Source organism: Cervus canadensis, chromosome 7 (genome assembly GCF_019320065.1).
Source record: "Cervus canadensis isolate Bull #8, Minnesota chromosome 7, ASM1932006v1, whole genome shotgun sequence".
Taxonomy (NCBI): domain Eukaryota; kingdom Metazoa; phylum Chordata; class Mammalia; order Artiodactyla; family Cervidae; genus Cervus; species Cervus canadensis.
The window spans coordinates 72249612-72268072 of NC_057392.1; the positions used below are offsets into that span (position 1 = coordinate 72249612).

Below are 18461 nucleotides of genomic sequence, written 5' to 3' on the forward strand. Positions count from 1 at the left end.
GCCTGAGGGCAGCATGCTGGTGCAAAGAGAACTCGCTACTTAGCATGCCAGGAGCACCCGGAAACCGGGAGAGTCTTGGCTAGGAGACTAAGGGCTTGCTTACGGAGCCACGACTGCCGTCCTCACCGTGAGCATTCTAGACAGTTAGCATCTCGCGCTCCGCCTGCGTTTTGCGCGGAGGCTGAGCCGCGCTGCCTTGCGGCCTCTTTCCAGGAACCAAATTGTGCATTGTATGCTGGGGCTTGTAGTTAGTTGCTCGTCTTCTCCCATTATCCTCCACTTCCGTGAGGCCCCACGAGTGGGAACAGCTGCTTTGTGTACTCTGGCTCTGGGCCATGGGAATTTTGGAGCTGAGACTGCTCACCCCTTTTTATTTTAGGTACTACCAGAAAGCTCTTGAGAAACTGAGTCTTGTTTGCATCAGCCAACTGGAGCCCAGTATCCAGGATACCCTTACCTGGTGATAGAAGGCTGAGATGCAAGAAAGCGGCGCAAAGCAGTAGGGCACACTGGGCATGCGCTTGAGGAAAAGTGGGCTTTATACCGGAAAAGGTTCTGCCTGTGGACTAGAAAACATTTAATACAATTATTTGCATTCTATGCAGATTTTGTACAGTGAGGGAAGGTTGGCGGGCTACATGCGGTCCATGGGGTCGGAAAAAGTCAGACAGGACTGAGCACGCAGTCAACCACAGTGAGGGAAAGGTGTGCTAGTTAGCTCCGTGATTTAAAAGGACGTACAAACGGTACGTGCTGGTATGTTAGGGTACTTTTATGCGGACATCAAAAATCCAAGAAAACCAAAACTTCTGCATTTTTTTACTTGTTAAAAGTTGTGTCAGGACCATGGGAAATTTACTCACGACTTTATTTTAAAGAACATTGTAAACTTGAATTTATTCTTTTTTTTCTCGAGATCTTTTTTTACAACCATATTTTTTTTGCTCTCTGTAAATTCTTCTCGGTTAGAACCATGTTTATGGGGGGCGGGGGGAAGCCCCACAACCGTTAGGTTTATAAGGGGAAAAAATGAGCCTGGTTCTTTCTTGATTTCGTCTTCTCTTTGAGAATAATTTTCTGATTACATTTATTTTTGTCGGAATCCTTTTCGGTAATTTATTAATTCAGGGATAGCTGTGAGTCTCTAGTAGGTGTCAAACAGATACCAAGTATATGAAAGAGCGCAAAACATGGTCTCTGGCGTTTAGAAAAATCAACAATCTCAATGGGAAAACTGATGGAAAACCGAATGACTTGTAATACAAAGAGTGCCGAGGTGACAGGGCTTACCAGTTTTTACCCTGCGTTTAATTACGCTTGCTAGGCTGTACATTATTTTTTCAGTATCAGGTTGTGAGTTGAATTTAAAAACAATTGTTTAGAGTCTTGAACACTCCTTCCACGTGCAAGCCATTAATAAGAATATTTGTTTAATAACATCCACGTTAAAAGTGCAAATTATCAGAATTTTACTTTTTAAAAGGGTAGGAAAAGGAGGATCACAGGCTCCTTTTTGCTCCCGTTAAAAAGGGAAGGGAAATGAAAGCTGTTTCCGCCCGGTTTCGAACCGGGGACCTTTCGCGTGTTAGGCGAACGTGATAACCACTACACTACGGAAACCTGCCTGGAGAGAGGGGTTGAGAAACTCCCTCATAGGTCTCCATAGTTCTGTTGTGGCATGTAGCTCAGAAAGTTAGCCGTAACTTTTAACAAAAGAACAAAGAAACCCCAAGGGGAAATGACCATATGTCCAGTTAAACAGTGCTACCATTTCAAAAGTTGGAATTTACGTACATTGTTTTCAAAGCCCCTGGTTAGAAACTGGGCACCCGTTAGTTGGTCCTTCTTTGAGGTTTACTTTCTTCTGCGGGAAAAGAAGTATATTAGCTTCTTTGTTGCTGAGTGTCTCGGGTGTGTTTCGGGGCTTTGGCTAGCTAGGAAGAGGAGACTTCGCTGGGATCCTGGAGTCCTCGCTCACGCAGGGGCGGAGGGGCGGAGGGGCGGAGGGGCGGAGGGGCGGAGGGGCGGAGGGGCGGGGGCGCGGGGGGGTGGGGGGGCGGACGGGCGGAGGGTCGGGGTGCGGAGGAGGGGCACCAAACTCCCCAGCCGTGATCTTAGCGTCTAGAGAGAAAGCAACGCTTTCAGCCTCTCGTGGAAGGAAGTGTAGTTTAGTTTTGAATTTCCTCCCTTGCTTCTGTACTAGTTTTAGACAGTACTTAGTTTTAAAATCTTCTATAGGGTGTGCAAAATTCAGGTTTTTTTTTTTTAATCAGACATCAAGATGCACTTTTTGCCACACAGCGTGCATAAATTTTCTAAGCCTGAACTTCTTATGACTTAAGTAATATCGTTTACCCTGGAAAGAGGCAGATGAACCCTGATGCCTAAACAATCAATAATTTTTCGGGAATGAGAGTGAGCTTCCATATTACACCGGGGGCGGGGATTGGAGGAGTAATCTGATGGGATTGCTAAAAAAAATTTTAAAGTGAGATGGTACTATTTCGGTTTTGAGTACACTTTGTTTAGAAACCACGGGGAAAGAAACAAAGTATTGCCGATTTTATATAGATATAATAATAAAAGTATGTTAAGCCCACTTTAAATCCTGGCATTTCCCCCTTTCTCCTTTTAAAAATTGACAAAGTTCTCTTTCAAGAAGTTCAGAGCGTGAACCGTGCCCCGCCTTCTACACTTTCCCCGTTCAAATCTCTGCACCTTTTATCGATTTCAAGAGCGCGTCTGAGAACTTCCTGCAGGACCCTGGACAGACATCTATTAACTAGAACGTAGATGGTAAAGAGTCTTCCTGCAGTGCGGGAAACCCGGGTTCGATCCCTGGGTCGGGAAGATCCCCTGGAGAAGGAAATGGCAACCCACTCCAGTCTCCTTGCCTGGAAAATTCCATGGATGAAGGAGCCTGTACAGTCCATGGCGTCGCAAAGAGTCGGACACGACTGAGCGACTTCATTTTAATGATGTTGAGAAATAAAAGGTTTTACAGCTCATGGAGATATTAGAGACAGCCTTTTGTGAAGCGTTTTTTATTAAGCTTTTGGGGGAAGAAAGGCAGGTTTTCCTGATATTGGTATTCCTGGATTCCATGGGGGTGAGGAGTGGTCCAGGGCGAGTGAGACGCAATTGTAGGTGGCACTTTAGGGCGCACCTTGCATCCATCGAGTCCTCTGCCTGGGGCTCTCTCGCCCCCCAACCCTTCCCTGGCTCCCCGCTCCCCCTCCTCTAGTCAGCCCCGCTCAGTCCCGGCGGGGCGGTGCCAGGGCCACTATGACGCGGGGTTCCAGGACCTAAGACCCCGCACATCACTTTTCGCGCACCCCGCGCAGCCCGCAGCCAGGGCAGTCTAAGCAGCCGGGCGACAGGAGGCGGCGGCGGCATGAGCTACTACCAGCTACCAGTGGTGATCGACAACGGCTCAGGAGTGATCAAGGCGGGCCTGGCCGGGTCCCGGGAGCCTCAGTTTGTCTACCCGGACATTGTGGGCCGCGCCAAAGGCCTGACGGGCGTCGAGGGCGCGCAGGAAGTGTGCGTGGGAGACCAAGCGGAGCAGCGGAGAAACTCGCTTTCCATCAGGTACCGCCTTCTCCCGGCGGGCAGGACCCGGTGGAGGGGAAGGCGGGAGAACCCAGAGGAGGGGCCGAGGCTAGAGAAAGGATAAGAAGCGAGTAAGGAGAGGCTCTGCCAGGCGGCGTTGTTACAAACGCTTGAGCACAAATCTCTGAGGGTACCACAAACCTACAGAGTGAACATTACTTGCTCTTTGTATCTATTCGAATATATTCAAACGTATAAACACTGTCGTTCATAAAATACAAGTTCATCTAGAAATGTTAATTCCTGGTACCTTTGTCATTTGGGCTATTTGTTTTCAACTAACTGATATGAAAACTGTACTATTATGTGAAGATCTCCCTATTTTCTTTTTAATTAAAAAGGGTATTCCAAAGGGGCAGAGAAGATGGAAATCAACAAAAAATTTCAGAGGAAGGTAGCTAGGCTATCTTCTGCTGGCAGTTACCATCTCTAGAGGCGCTGGCAGTCACCGCCCATAAAGGGATACTGGTAATAAATATGAGGATTAACCCAGTTTTGAAGAGAGTAAAAATTGGAAAAATGTAAAGCTTTCATTTATCTTATTGCTCTTCTTACAGCTACCCAGTGGAACGTGGTCTCATTACTTCATGGGGGGACATGGAGATCATGTGGAAGCATATCTATGATGATAACCTCAGGCTAAAGCCCTGTGATGGCCCAGTCTTGATTACAGAGTCAGCACTGAACCCACTGGCCAATCGGCAACGGGTCACTGAGGTGTTTTTTGAGCATCTGGAGGTTCCTGCCTTCTTTATGTCCATCCAGGGGGTGCTAGCTCTCTTTGCTGCTGGCTTCACAACTGGCTTTGTGCTGAATTCAGGTGCTGGGGTTACCCAGTGTGTACCCATCTTTGAGGGTTACTGTCTGCCTCATGGTGTCCAGCAGCTAGATCTGGCAGGTCTTGACCTCACCAACTACCTCGTGATGCTGCTGAAGGAGAAAGGCATCATGCTGCTTCGTGCTTCAGACAGAAAGATTGTCACGGACATTAAGGAAACCTATTGCTATGTGGCAATGAACTTTGAAGAAGAAAAGGCCAAGAAATCTGACTGTATAGAGAAGATTTACCAACTACCTGATGGGAAGAGGTTCAAGCTCCATAGCCAGCTCTTTCATTGTCCAGAGGCCCTCTTTTCTCCAAGTCTCATGCACCTTGAGACCCCTGGCATTGATAAGATGTGCTTCAGCAGCATAATGAAATGCGATGCAGATCTGAGGAATGCTTTTTTCTCCAATATTATCCTTGCTGGGGGATCAACCTCTTTCCCTGGTTTAGATAAACGCCTAGTTAGGGATATAGCAAAGATGGTACCTGCCAACACCCCTGTGCAGGTTATTGCTCCCCCAGAAAGGAAAATATCAGTGTGGATGGGAGGCTCTATTCTTGCATCCCTGTCTGCCTTCCAGGACATGTGGATCACTGCTGCAGAATATAAAGAAGTTGGACCCAATATAGTACACCAGAGATGCTTCTGACTACAGATAACATGGTTAGGAGAAAATGTTTTGAGTATATGTGACAGAAATCTTTGGATATTATATGTTTCTGGGAAGACAGAAAATATTTCAATTATTGGAATGTCCATGTCTCTCTTGCATTTCTATAATGGAAATAATGGAGAAGCAGTCAAATAATAGATGCTTACTGAGTTGAACCAAATTAAATGCTCATACTAAGTTACTTCAGTTGTGTCTTCACTCTTCGTGACCTGATAGATTGTAGCCCACCAGGCTCCTCTGTCCATGGAATTCTCCAGGCCAGAATACTGGAGTGGGTTGTCATGCCCCACTCCAGGGTATCTTCCCGACCCAGGGATTGAACCCACGTCTCATACCGCTTGCATTGGCAGGCCAGTTCTTTGTCACTAGCGCTACCTGGGAAGCAAGTTAAATGCTAGAGGAGACATTATTCTTGACCTTGGAGATCTCACATTTCCTTTAGAGAGAGAGAGCAATTTGTGGTACAACATGGTATGTGCCAAATGAGTGATATAGCTTTCAGTTTGTTGAAGTTTATGAAAGGAAGTTTTCTATGAGGGAAGATTTCATAGCAGAGGGAAGCCATCATGAATGAGGTAGCATTAGGATGGGCATGGCAGGGTGAAAAAAAAAGGGCAGATATTCAGAAGAGCATAATGGAAGTGAGTAAGAGTCTAGATATGAGGATGAACAAAGCATATTCAAGGCATGTTTAATACACTGGTTTAGTTAAAATGAAGAGCTCTTATTGAGCAGACTAAGAGCAATGACTAGGAATGTAAATTAAGGCCAGAGGCTGGAAGATTTTGTTTTAAATGTCGTATAGGCAAAAGATTTGAAAACAGGAGACATAAAGAAATTAAGATGAATGTGGTGGTAGTTGGGAGGATAAATTGCACTGGGAAAGGCCCTGTAGATTCAATGATCAACTAAAAAGTTATTAGTCTAGATATAAAGAAGTCTTACACTCAAGATTATAAGCAAGAAATGAAAAACTGACAAGTCTTGGTGCTTAATTAGTTGTGAAGGGGAAAGAAGGGTCTGAAATGACCAAGATGGCTGAGAGAATGTTGGCAGTGTTGACATAACTCAAAGTGTAGTATCTGCTCTGTGCAAAGCACTGTGCTATGTGCAGTAAGTGCTAAATCAGGAGTCAGATTGTGTCCTGTGGAATCCAGCAGTCCAGTGTAAGAGATGAAATTCATACCTACTACAATAAGATGCAAAGTGGGTTAGTGTCCTAAGAGAAATGTGAAATGGGGTTTTGTAGGAGGGAAAACACCTTGAGTGCTCAGAAAGACTTTCTGATAGATTTGGCCTTGGGGCTGAACTTGAAGCTGGAATTTAAATCTAATAGATTGCCCATCCCTCTGGACTTACGGGCAGTATATGTGGATTCAGGTCCAGGCCCTGCCAGCCTACCAGCTGCATTTCAACAAATTGTTTAAACATTTTGAATATAAATTTCCTCATTGGTAAGTGGGGTTGCTAATCCTAATCCCTATCTGTTTCACCAGGGTCCTTATGAAATACAAATGAGATAATGTTTCTACAGGCACTTTCAAAATGTTACTTTGCTTAGAGAATTAGACAATTTATAGGTCCAGTTCTTGCTAATTCCTGCGCAGAGTCAAAAATTGATTGTGTCCTTCACCACACATTATGTTACTTGAACTTTTATTGATCACAATTTATGCAGGCTTTTCTTTTGGTTTGCTTGTCTTTCTCCCTTACTAGATACGTTCTTAGAAGACGAGTTGTGGGCTTTTCTTCATCTCTGTCCCCTTCCCTCATGACTTCTACAGTAGGTGTGCAGATATATAGAACTGACGAAAAGCATACTGATGGCAGAGGGAACATTAGGGCAAAGGCTTCAAGGTGTAAAAATGATGGTATGTACAAGCAGCAGGAAGTAATTCAGTTTGGCCTGAAGGAAAGATTTGAGAAGAGGTGCATTTCATTTTTTGACATGTGTTTTCCATTTAATTGGGCTTCCCTGATAGCTCAGTTGGTTAAAAAAAAAAAAAAAAAAATCCGCCTGCAATGCAGGAGACCCCGGTTCGATTCCTGATCAATATCTGGGTTGCAAAGATCCCCTGGAGAAGGGAAAGGCTACCCACCCCAGTATTCTTGGGCTTCCCTTGTGGCTTAGCTGGTAAAGGATACATTTGTGAAGAGGTGCATTTCATTTTTTGACATGTGTTTCCCATTTAATTAATAGTGATTGTAAGCACAACTACTAGACTGCATACGGTGTAGAAAATGATTATCTGAGAGCAGTCTGAACATTTGGTGAGATACTAGATTCACAAGCATTGTAGAGAGAATGATCCCAACCCCCTCACTTCAGAGTTCTTAAAGTGCTTTTTTCCTATAAGAAATCTCAGCCAACACGTTACCTAATTTAAATAACAGCTCAGAGAGATGGGCAAGACAAGTAGTATTCCCACTTACAAATTAAGAAGCTGAGATTTAAAGAGATTAAGAGATAAAAATTTAAAGTGATTCCCAAAGTAGCTTACTGGGTTAACTAATTTAACTGTGGCTTCTTAGGCAGTTAACCCAACAACTAGCCTGGAATAGTCTCCAGCCTCTTAGGATTATGGATGATCCTTTTCAGGAAATCTAGGGAAGGTAAATAAAATGTGAAAATTTTCGTTTAGTACTTTTTGTTGTTCCCGTATCAAATCAATCCCCATAACATTTTACTTTTCTCTCATATAGAGGTGCCAATAGTGGCAGCTCCATGGAGTTCACCCAATTGAAAAGTTCTACTTTTAAGATCAGCCAATTATATGAAAAACAGCATTGTACCAGCGAACTGAAAACCTGCTACAATTTATGGTGCATTGTTCTTTCTTAACGTGATCATGACACATTAAAGCAAAGTCCGTGATTGAAAAGCCTTTATTTCCTAATAAAAGGGAATTCAGTTCTTAATATTAAGATCAAGAATGAGGTAGTTATATGTCATAAAAACATCCTCTGCTCAAAAAGTTGAGAGGACATTCTAAGGATGAGGGAACAGGTTAGGATCTCAGAGGCAGCCCAATAAGCCGAACCAAGATTCTGGTTTAGTCGGTGCTGCTAGGGAATCTATTAAAGTTCTCTATCAAATGTGATGATCAGAACTGAGCATCATTGTATTGGCCCTAAATTTTTTCTATGAACTCCATTTCTTTAAGATGATATCGTGCGCCGTACCTGGTTTTTAAGAGGTGGAAAGCAGCGCTCAGAAGCACTCGAGCTAATTTTCAAGTCACAAGGTCACATGTCGGAAGTAAAGATTCAAATCTGCGGATTAGAAACGTGGGATGGGGCGGTGACTATCCTTTAGGCCGGAAACAGAACTTTTGAAAAAAAAAAAAAATTTGTGAGGCTGGTTATCGCGAGAGCCGCGGTGGACAGGCTCGGCCAATCCGCGTAGGGGCCGACTGCTGCATTCATAAGGAGACGCAGCCGGCGGCGCGGCGGGTTGCGGAGGGTGGGCCCCGGGTTGGTGGCAGCCATTTCTCATCTAACCCTAATTGAGACGGGCGTAGGCGCTGTGCTTTTGCTTACCGCGCGCTGTTTTTCTCGCTGACTTTCAGCGGGCGGAAAAGCCTCGGCCTACCGCCAGACACCATCCAGTGTGGAACAAACAAAAAATGTCAGCCGCTGGCTCGCTCACCTCTCCCGGGAACCTGCGGTAGCCCGCCCGCCCAGCCCCAGCGCCCCGCCTGAGGCCGCGGTCGGCCCGGGGCTTCTCCGGAGGTGCCCATTGCCGCCGTGAAGAGTTGGGCTCTGTCAGCCGCGGGTCGCTCGGTGGGCCGAGGCATGGCTGTAACCGCAGGGAAAGGAACGGAGCGGGGTCCCCGCGCGCGGTGCGCTTCCCTGAGCTGTGGGACTTGCACCCGGGACTCGGCTCAGACACCTGCAGCCTGAGGGACTGCGGGGGGGCGGTAAGGGGGAGGGTAGCGGGGGGATCTGTTTTCTCCCTGAATGGAGGGGGTCCGTCTGTGTGCGTCTGTCTTCCCTGCCATCAGTGGACCTCGAAGCTTGCAGATTGGGCCGGAGAGCATGCAAATAAACTGTCACAAGGACAAGTGGAGGCAGCTCCAAAATCCGTCCAAATGAATGGGCAATGAGCCGAGTAGTTGGCTATCTTATAGGGTTTTTTCCTCCTCCACTCCTTTGGTTTTATTGCCCTTTATCAGTGTATCACAACCTATTTCCTGCTCTGCGGATTTTGTCCAGGTTTTTGCCTCTGCTGAACTTGATCCCGATCAGTCCTGGGATGTGGAAGAGCGGTGATTTTTTTGGTGAGATTATTAATTCTTATTTGTTAACAGGAAGATCTAGTGTGTTCTCAAAACAGTGGAGGTCATGTTCCTTAATGGTCGTTGCTTTTCATCTTTGTCTCCATCTTTGGATGCAAAGTATTAAGGGGCGATAGGAATTTAACAAGAAATTTATGCCCCCACCCGCAAGAATTAAGTCAGGTTTCTTTGCTAAAAGGGAAGGAAAAAAAAAAAGGCCCATTAGGAAACAACCAACAAATCATTCTGCCCTCCTGTCATAAAACCTAACTTTCAAGTTATGTGAGGATTCATCCGAAGTCAATGCCTTCACTTTCTTCTGTAATAATAAAAACATTTTAATTGGCGAGTAATTGCTTTAGTGTTGTAGTGGTTTCTGCTGTCCAGGAGAAGTGAATCAGCCGTATGTATAGATCTGTCCCGCTCTCTTGAACCTCCCCCAGCTCCCCACATCCCACCCATCTAGGTCACCACAAAGCACCAGGCTGAGCTCTATGCCATACAGCCGCTTCCCACTGGCTACATATTAATATTTTATACATGGTTGTGTGTGTTTGGCAATGCTGCTCTGTCAGTTTGCACCCCCACTCCATCTGGATTCCTACCCTGCAAATAGGTTCAGTACCATTTTTCTGGATATCATGCATATGTTAATATATGACATTTGTTTTTCACTTTCTGACTCCACTCTGACAGACTCTAGGTTCATCCACATCACTACAAATGACTCAATTTTGTTCCTTTCTATGACTGAGTAACATTCCATACACACACACACATACCACATCTTTATCCTTTCATCTGGACATTTAGGTTTCTTCTATGTCCTGGCTATTGTAAATACTGCTGCAATGAACATTGGGGTACATGTGTCTTCTTTGAATTGTGGTTTTCTCAGGGTATATGCCCAGTAGTGGGATTGCTGGATCATGTGGTAGTTTTATTCCCAGTTTCACAAGGAATTTCCATACTGTTCTCCATAGTAGTATCAATTTACATTCCCACCAACTGTGCAAGAGGGTTCCCTTTTCTCCACATCCTCTCCAGCTTTTGTTTGTAGACTTTTTGATGAGGGCTGTTTTGACTGGAGGACTTCACTTTCTTAAAACAGTTATTCTGGTAGCAGTTGCTGGGAGAGAGAGTAGCAGGCAGCCTGAATTTCAAAGGCAATCAGTGTGATACCCTCTTGGGATCTTAACCCTGAGAAGATACACCAGGAGGACCATGAGAGTATATGTATTTATGAACCTGTCTAGAATTTCATCTTACTGCTTGAAGTAGGTCCCTCAGTGTTGTCCAATACAATTCTTATCCTTCAGTTAAGAAATGTGAAAAAAACTACACCGTTGTTGATAATGCTCTCTGTGTAAGAAGGAAAAAGAATCTTCCCATCAACATGGTTTTGTGGAAGGAACATGGAGTAAATTAGTGAATGAGGTTCTAGTTCTGATTTTGCCAAAGATTTTTCTAGGTTTTTGAGGTAACTCAGCAAGCTTTACTAAACTTGCATTTACTCAGAAAGGGATCTCTTAAGATTGCCTTTGAAGACTGCTGGTGTGCCTTGAACTATAAATAAATAGATGTCTTTTGTTCCTGCCCCATCTAGTGGTACTTTTGCTTCCCCACATTTACAAAATTTGTGGTGGAGGCTGGTCTGAAGCAAGCCTCCTGCTGGGGAGGCTCTCTCTCTCTTTTTTTTCCTCGTTGGCTGCTGTGTAAATCAGTGGGGTTCCCCAAACCCATGCCGCCTGCAGTGGAAATGCAGAGTGTTAACCACTGAAGAGTCAGCCAGGGAAGTCCCTCTCTCTCTCTCCTATTTTTTTTTTTTTCTTTAAAAAAAATTTATTTTTCAATTGAAGTTAATTGCTTTATAGAATTCTGTTGTTTTCTGTCAAACCTCAACATGAATTAGCCACAGGTATACATATATCCCCTCCCTTTTGAACCTCCCTCCCATCTCCCTCCCCATCCGACTCCTCTCGGTTGATACAGAGGCCCTATCTGAGTTTCCTGAGACATACAGCAAATTCCCATTAGGTATCTACTTTACATATGGTAACGTAAGTTTCCATGTTACTCTTTCCATACATCTCACCCTCTCCTCCCCTCTCCCCATGTCCATAAGTCTGTTCTCTACGTCTGTTTCTCCATTCAGTTCAGTTCAGTCGCTCAGCTGTGTCCGACTCTTTGTGACCCCGTGAACTGCAGCATGCCTGGCCTGACTGTCCATCACCAACTCCCGGGGTCCACCCAAACCCATGTCCATTGTGTCAGTGATGCCATCCAACCATCTCATCCTCTGTCGTCCCCTTCTCCTCCTGCCCTCAATCTTTCCCAGCATCAGGGTCTTTTCAAATGAGTCAACTCTCCGCATCAGGTGGCCAAAGTATTGAAGTTTCAGCTTCAACATCAATCCCTCCAATGAACACCCAGGACTGATCTCCTTTAGGATGGGCTGGTTGGATCTCTTTGCAGTCTAAGGGACTCTCAAGAGTCTTCTCCAACACCACAGTTCAAAAGCATCAATTCTTCAGCCCTCAGCTTTCTTTATAGTCCAACTCTCACATCCATACATGACCACTGGAAAAACGATAGCCTTGACTAGATGGGCCTTTGTTGGCAAAGTAATGTCTCTGCTTTTTAATATGCTGTCTAGGTTGGTCATAACTTTCCTTCCAAGGAGCAAGCGTCTTTTAATTTCATGGCTGCAATCACCATCCACAGTGATTTTGGAGCCCAGAAAAATAAAGTCAGCCACTGTTTCCACTGTTTTCCATCTATTTGCCATGAAGTGATGGAACCAGATGCCATGATCTTAGTTTTCTGAATGTTGAGCTTTAAGCCAACTTTTTCACTCTCCTCTTTCACTTTCATCAAGAGGCTCTTTAGTTCTTCTTCACTTTCTGCCATAAGGGTGGTGTCATCTGCATATCTGAGGTTATTGATATTTCTCCTGGCAATCTTGATTCCAGCTTGTGCTTCCTCCAGCCCAGCGTTTCTCATGATGTACTCTGCATATAAGTTAAATAAGCAGGGTGGCAATATACAGCCTTGACGTACTCCTTTTCCTATTTGGAACCAGTCTGTTGTCCCATGTCCAGTTCTAACTGTTGCTTCCTGACCTGCATACAGGTTTCTCAAGAGGCTGGTCAGGTGGTCTGGTATGCCCATCTCTTTCAGAATTTTCCACAGTTTATTGTTATCCACACAGTCAAAGGCTTTGGCATAGTCAATAAAGCAGAAATAGATGTTTTTCTGGAACTCTTGCTTTTTTGATGATCCAGCAGATGTTGGCAATTTGATCTCTGGTTCCTCTGCCTTTCTCTAAAACCAGCTTGAACATCTGGAAGTTCATGGTTCACATATTGCTGAACGTGGCTTGGAGAATTTTGAGCATTACTTTACTAGCATGTGAAATGAGTGCAATTGTGTGGTAGTTTGAGCATTCTTTGGCATTACCTTTCTTTGGGGTTGGAATGAAAACTGACGTTTTCCAGTCCTGTGGCCACTGCTGAGTTTTCCAAATTTGCTGATATATTGAGTGCAGCACTTTCACAGTATCATCTTTTAGAACTTGAAATAGCTCAACTGGAATTCTATCACCTCCACTAGCTTTGTTCATAGTGATGCTTCCTAAGGCCCACCTGACTTCACATTCCAGGATGTCTGGTTTTAGGTGAGTGGGAGTGATCACACCTTCGTGTTTATCTGGGTCGTGAAGATCTTTTTTGTGCAGTTCTTCTGTGTATTCTTGCCATCTCTTCTTAATATCTTCTGCTTCTGTTAGGTCCATACCATTTCTGTCCTTTATTGAGCCCATCTTTGCATGAAATGTTCCCTTGGTATCTCTAATTTTCTTGAAGAGACCTCTAGTCCTTCCCATTCTATTGTTTCCCTCTATTTCTTTGCATTGATCGCTGAGGAAGGCTTTCTTATCTCTCCTTCCTATTCTTTGGAACTCTGCAAACTGCTATTCTCTGAAACTCTGTTTCTCCATTGCTGCCCTTCAGATAAATTCTTCAGTACCATTTTTCTAGACTCCGTATGTATGCATTAGTATACGATATTTATCTTTCTCTTTCTGACTTACATCACTGTGTATAATAGGCCCCTCTCTCATTTTTAAAAAGGAAAGTAGTGATTTAATAAGTACAGTTCAAAAAATACTACAGCTTGTTCTTACACTTGAAATCCTCTCCTTGACAAATGTCTTATAAACATTCCAAAGGAAAATTCTCAGTAGTATGAACATTTGATATCCAATGAGATAATTTACATGACAATGTTTTGTAGATAATAATTATGGCAAATATGACTTCTTATTCCTACAAGATTTTAGTCCCTTCACCAGATGGAGAAACCCCCTTATCTAAGTTTATTTTTTGCTGAGTTGGGACCAGCAACTAGCCCCTTGAACTTTTCAAGTCCAGTGTTGTATTTCCTATGTGCCACCTTCATGCTTCATTGGCTTGCCTGCAAAGATTATTAGTGTTAGCCCGACCATCATTTTCTGGCTTAAAATAAAATATCATCCTTAAAGATTACTTACCAATGAACTTAGTTTTAATTACTTATGATGAATTTCAAGTTATAAAGGGGAATGTGAGAATTTTAAATTACTGAGAAACATGGGTTTTGTTTTGTCTCTGAAAAGAGAGTCTTCTTTTCTAAGGTTGGCTATAGTTTTTGATTTGAGGATGTCATGAGTTTTAATTTAGTTTGTCCTGGTTCTGCAGTGAAAAGTTTCATATTGGCCTGGCTCAAGATGTAAGAGACAAGCAAAGATACCTGCATCCACACTCACACAAAGTGTAGAGAAAGAGTGGTTTTAAATTCAGGTGAGAATGAAATGACAAAAGGTAATTGCCATTCCTTCCCCATTTATTCTTTTAAGGTAATAATGTGTGATGGAAGTTAAAAACAGCAAAAATATCCAAGACTTAGGATATATCCACAACTTAAATCCCTGCAGTGCACCAGAAGGAAACAAAAGGAATGAATCACATCAAGATTAAGAAAATAGACTGTGGATATAGTGGGAAAACTATCCCTCTTAAAGTGGAGGCAGCCTTGTGGGAATGGAATCCCCAAATTGCAAATATTTCAGGGGGGGACAAAAAAGAAGATATTTATGTGAAAGTGAAGTCGCTCAGTCATGTCCGACTCTTTGTGACCCCATGGACTGTAGCCTACCAAGTTCCTCTGTCCATGGAATTTTCCAGGCAAGAATACTGGAGTGGGTTGCCATTTCCTTCTTTAGGAGATCTTCCCAACCCAGGGATTGAACCCGAGTCTCCCACATCATAGGCAGATGCTTTACCGTCTGTTGATAGTTAATTTAAAATAAAATTTAAATATTGTTACAGAAAGAGTGTGGGATCAAGCTGCTCACTGCTCAAAAACTCATAAACAGGCAGGTTGGTGGAAAGGAAAATTTGCTTTATTTCCTATGCTGGCAACTGGGGAGGAAGGCGGGGAAGGCAAATATCTGTCTAAAGGCCAACTCCTGCTCTGGCAACAACTGGGGCAAGGGCTTTTTTTAAAAGAAAGAAGGAAGGCGCTACCTGCAAAAACAGAACAGTCAGCTCTGACAGTCATCTTCAGATTGGCCATTGGTGATCTGACCAGCATAATCTTGGTTGTTTTAGGTACAGTTAATATCTTCAGTTTCAGGGTCCATTTGTTCCCATTTCTTTGAAGCCAGTTCTCAGAATTGTGGCAGCTCATGTCATGGGTACAGTCTGGTAATCTTGTAGTTAACTTCTCCAAGACAGCTCACAGGATATGGCTCAGAATATTATTTATAGCCCTTGAGAAAGAACTAAAGGTCCTTGACTATGCTTAATGACTACCTTATTATTATTTGGTCTTCTTTCTCTGTTTTGTTTCTGCTCTTCTCACTTCTCTGATTAAACTTATTCTTTGACTAAAGTTTTCCAAAGACAAAAGACAAGCAGAAGACATGGTGGGGGTGGGGGTTTGGGGGGGAAGACCATCGAGTCCTGCTCCATTTCAGTATGGTTGTATAATAAAGAATTTTTTTTTTTTTATTAGTTGGAGGCTAATTACTTCACAACATTTCAGTGGGTTTTGTCAGAATTTGTTGTTGTTATTGTTAAGTTGCTAAGTTGTGTCAGCCTCTTTGCTACCCCATAGACTGTAGCCCACCAAGTTCCTCTATCCAAATACTGGAGTGGGTTGCCATTCCCTTCTCTAGGAGATCTTCCCAACCCAGAGATGGAAACTGAGTCTCCTGCATTGGCAGGCAGATTCTTTACATCTGAGCCATTGGGAAAGCCCCAATAAAGAATTTGGATGGCTTTTATTCCTGAATCCTGAGAAGTAGCTCCTATATCCTTGGGATTTCCTAGGAGTGCCTTTCTTATTCATGGTGGGCCCCTCAGACCACACCTGATAGCATATGGGATGACCTAGGATGGAGGCTGGTTATACCAGCAATCCCAAACATGTCCTCATCAGCCAGACCTCTCAAGAGAGTAGTGGGGTTAGAGACTGACCAATGACTCAACCAGTCATGCTGACATAATGAAGTCCCAATAAATACTCAGGACATTTTGAAGTTTGGGCAAGGAAGCTTCACTTTGGGGACCCTCCCAGACTTCACCATACACATCTCTCTCTTTGACTGGTTTGGATTTGAATCTTACTTCTGTAATAAAACTGAAATCATAAGTATAGCATTTTTCTGAGTTCTGTGAGTCACTGTAGTGAGTTATCTAACCTGAGGAGTAGTCAGCTGAATTGTAGCCAGCTGGTCAGAAGTCAGGATGGCTTGGGGAACCACTGTATCACCCCTTATATCACTAAGGGCAGCCTTATGGAGAACTGTGCCCTTAACCCGTGAAGTTTGGCCTAACTTGAGTGTTGGTGTCAGAAGTCATTGCAATGGGCCACTCAAAAACATTTTGAGGAAAAATCTGGCCCACTGTACCTACTAATCTACTAGGACAAAGGGCCTAGGTAAATTCAACAATACTGAAGGAGGAAACAGAACAGGCTCTATCTTGAAAGCAGGACTCCATCTTGGGCCGGACTGTGGACTTTGAGCTAAATGCCCAGTATCTATGGAAATAACATACCAACTGGAAAACCAGGCCCCTGGAAAGAAGAGCCCCAAGGCTCTCCATTGCTAAAAGTATACCCTAATTATCTGTGTAACCGACAGAATCATACATTCTATTATGCTTATTGGGGTATGACCACAGGCCTATTGATAATTGTTCACTGTTAACTACCTAGGCTTAAGGCATATGAATCATGGGTTACCTTTGATTGTCAGGGAATTTGGGGAGGTGGGTTTGTGCATGTATATTTAGGGTATATAAGGTTTTCACAAAAACTGGTCAGGGTCCTTGGCTAAGAGGAAACTCTACCTTGGGCCCACCAGTGTAATAGACTGCACTCCACTATCTGCATTGTCCTTCTGAGTGAGTTTGTTTCCCGGAATGCGTGGCTACAACAATAGCAGAAGTTAGGAGTGATTTTCCTGGAAGTAGGGCAGTTTGGGCCATCCCACCAGTTAAAGGCCTATGCAAGATAATTGTATATGAGAGCAGGCTATGCTCATGGCAACTTTTATAGGCCCCCGGAAAAATCACTAAAGACAGAAATTTAAAAATAAAACTTTAATAACATTGTGAAAATAGAATTCGAACTGCTTCCCTAGTTCTAGGGCCTAGGACACCTAGGACATTTGTTTTGTGAATCAGCCTGAGGGATAGGCCTGTCTTTTGGTATCCATCTGTCAGATACTGGTGGGGTGTGAGGAGGCTTCTACCATCTCTTGGTGAGGTTGAGGCCATTTCCCCCCATACCCTTTCTCCACCTTGGTTTAGATCTCCCTTCTTAGAAAGTCATCAAAGTGTGCAGTATTGAAATGGAGTAGAACCCTGTGGGGCTCCAAGGTACAACTCATCTCTGGGTCGCCCTTTTTTAATTTGTAGGAAATAGGCTTCTTTCAGCCTCTGTGACCTTCCCTGAGCTTCAGAGGGCTAATCAGGGAGGAGAGGGAATGCAGAAACAATGGAGGGGCAGTCAAGAAACAATAGTCTAGCCCTGAGGCAGAGTTCTGTAGCCTTGAGGCAGGGTCCTCGAGGAATATTTCTAACAACATCTTTAAGTTCTTCTGCAGAGCTAAGTCGCCCACCCAGGTGGAGGGTGGAAACTTCAGGCTCACCATAAGATGCCTGGAGTACTGTTACCTCAATCTCTGGGTCAGAAAGATCTCCTGGAGGAGGAAATGGCAACCCACTCCAGTATTCTTGCCTGGAAAATCCAATGGACAGAGGAACTTGGTAGGCTACAGTCCATGGGGTCACAAAGAGTCGGACATGACTGAGTGACTTCACTTTCACATAAATATCTTCTTTTTTGTCCCCCCCTGAAATATTTGCAATTTGGGGACTCCATTCCCACAAGGCTGCCTCCCCTTTAAGAGGGATAGTTTTCCCACTATATCCATAGTCTATTTTCTTAATCTTGATGTGATTCATTCCTTTTGTTTCCTTCTGGGTCTTATTCTCATAGTTTGCAAGGAATGATTTTATAGCACTCTGTTGGGAGCAGTGTTTCTACTCCAGCAGAAAGTGGTTTTGATTTGCGTTGGGTATACAGGTAAAGGATGTATGGGTAAGGGTGGAAGTGCTAATGTCAGGTTTTTTATATCACACTGATAATGAACTTGGTGCACATCTGCAATAAGACATACTGTTCTAGGGACTTTTCTGGTGGTCCAATGGTTATAACTCCGTGTTTCCACTGCAGGGGGGAATGGGTTCAATTTCTGATTGAGCAGGGGGAAGTAAGATCCTGCATGCTGCATGACCAGCAAAAAAAAAAAAAAAAAAAAAGAAAAGAAAAAAAGTTGTTCTAGAAGATGTTTACTATCCTATGTTTTGTCTTGAGGGCTGTAGGTCTTTACTGTGATGATATTTATGTGTGCATTATGGCTATCTATGTTAGAAATGTTAAAAGAATAATTATAGCTATTAAACCTGATTTTAGGAGAACCCATCAGAAAAATAATACAGCAAATGAAGAAATAAAATTACT

The 18461-nt window shown here is 43.7% G+C and overlaps 1 protein-coding gene and 1 non-coding gene across 4 annotated transcripts; one reads left to right on the forward strand and one right to left on the reverse strand.

Moving 5' to 3' along the window:
* Positions 1-13: 13 nt before the first annotated feature.
* ACTRT3 (actin related protein T3) lies at positions 14-5298 on the forward strand. 3 transcript variants are annotated; one of them, XM_043473788.1, is made up of 4 exons: positions 258-705; positions 2274-2796; positions 3345-3591; positions 4170-5298. In XM_043473788.1, the coding sequence occupies exons 3-4, from the start codon at positions 3395-3397 to the stop codon at positions 5086-5088; spliced, it is 1116 nt and encodes a 371-aa protein (XP_043329723.1). In that variant the 5' UTR covers positions 258-705; positions 2274-2796; positions 3345-3394; the 3' UTR covers positions 5089-5298. The 3 variants fall into 3 exon arrangements, with proteins under 3 accessions (XP_043329724.1, XP_043329723.1, XP_043329725.1); XM_043473789.1 differs by lacking the exon at positions 258-705 and adding an exon at positions 14-127 and having other exon boundaries at positions 2648-3591; XM_043473790.1 differs by lacking the exon at positions 2274-2796 and having other exon boundaries at positions 258-746.
* On the reverse strand, positions 1548-1620 carry TRNAV-AAC. Its single transcript has one exon. It is a non-coding gene; the product is annotated as a tRNA-Val (tRNA).
* Positions 5299-18461: the final 13163 nt, after the last annotated feature.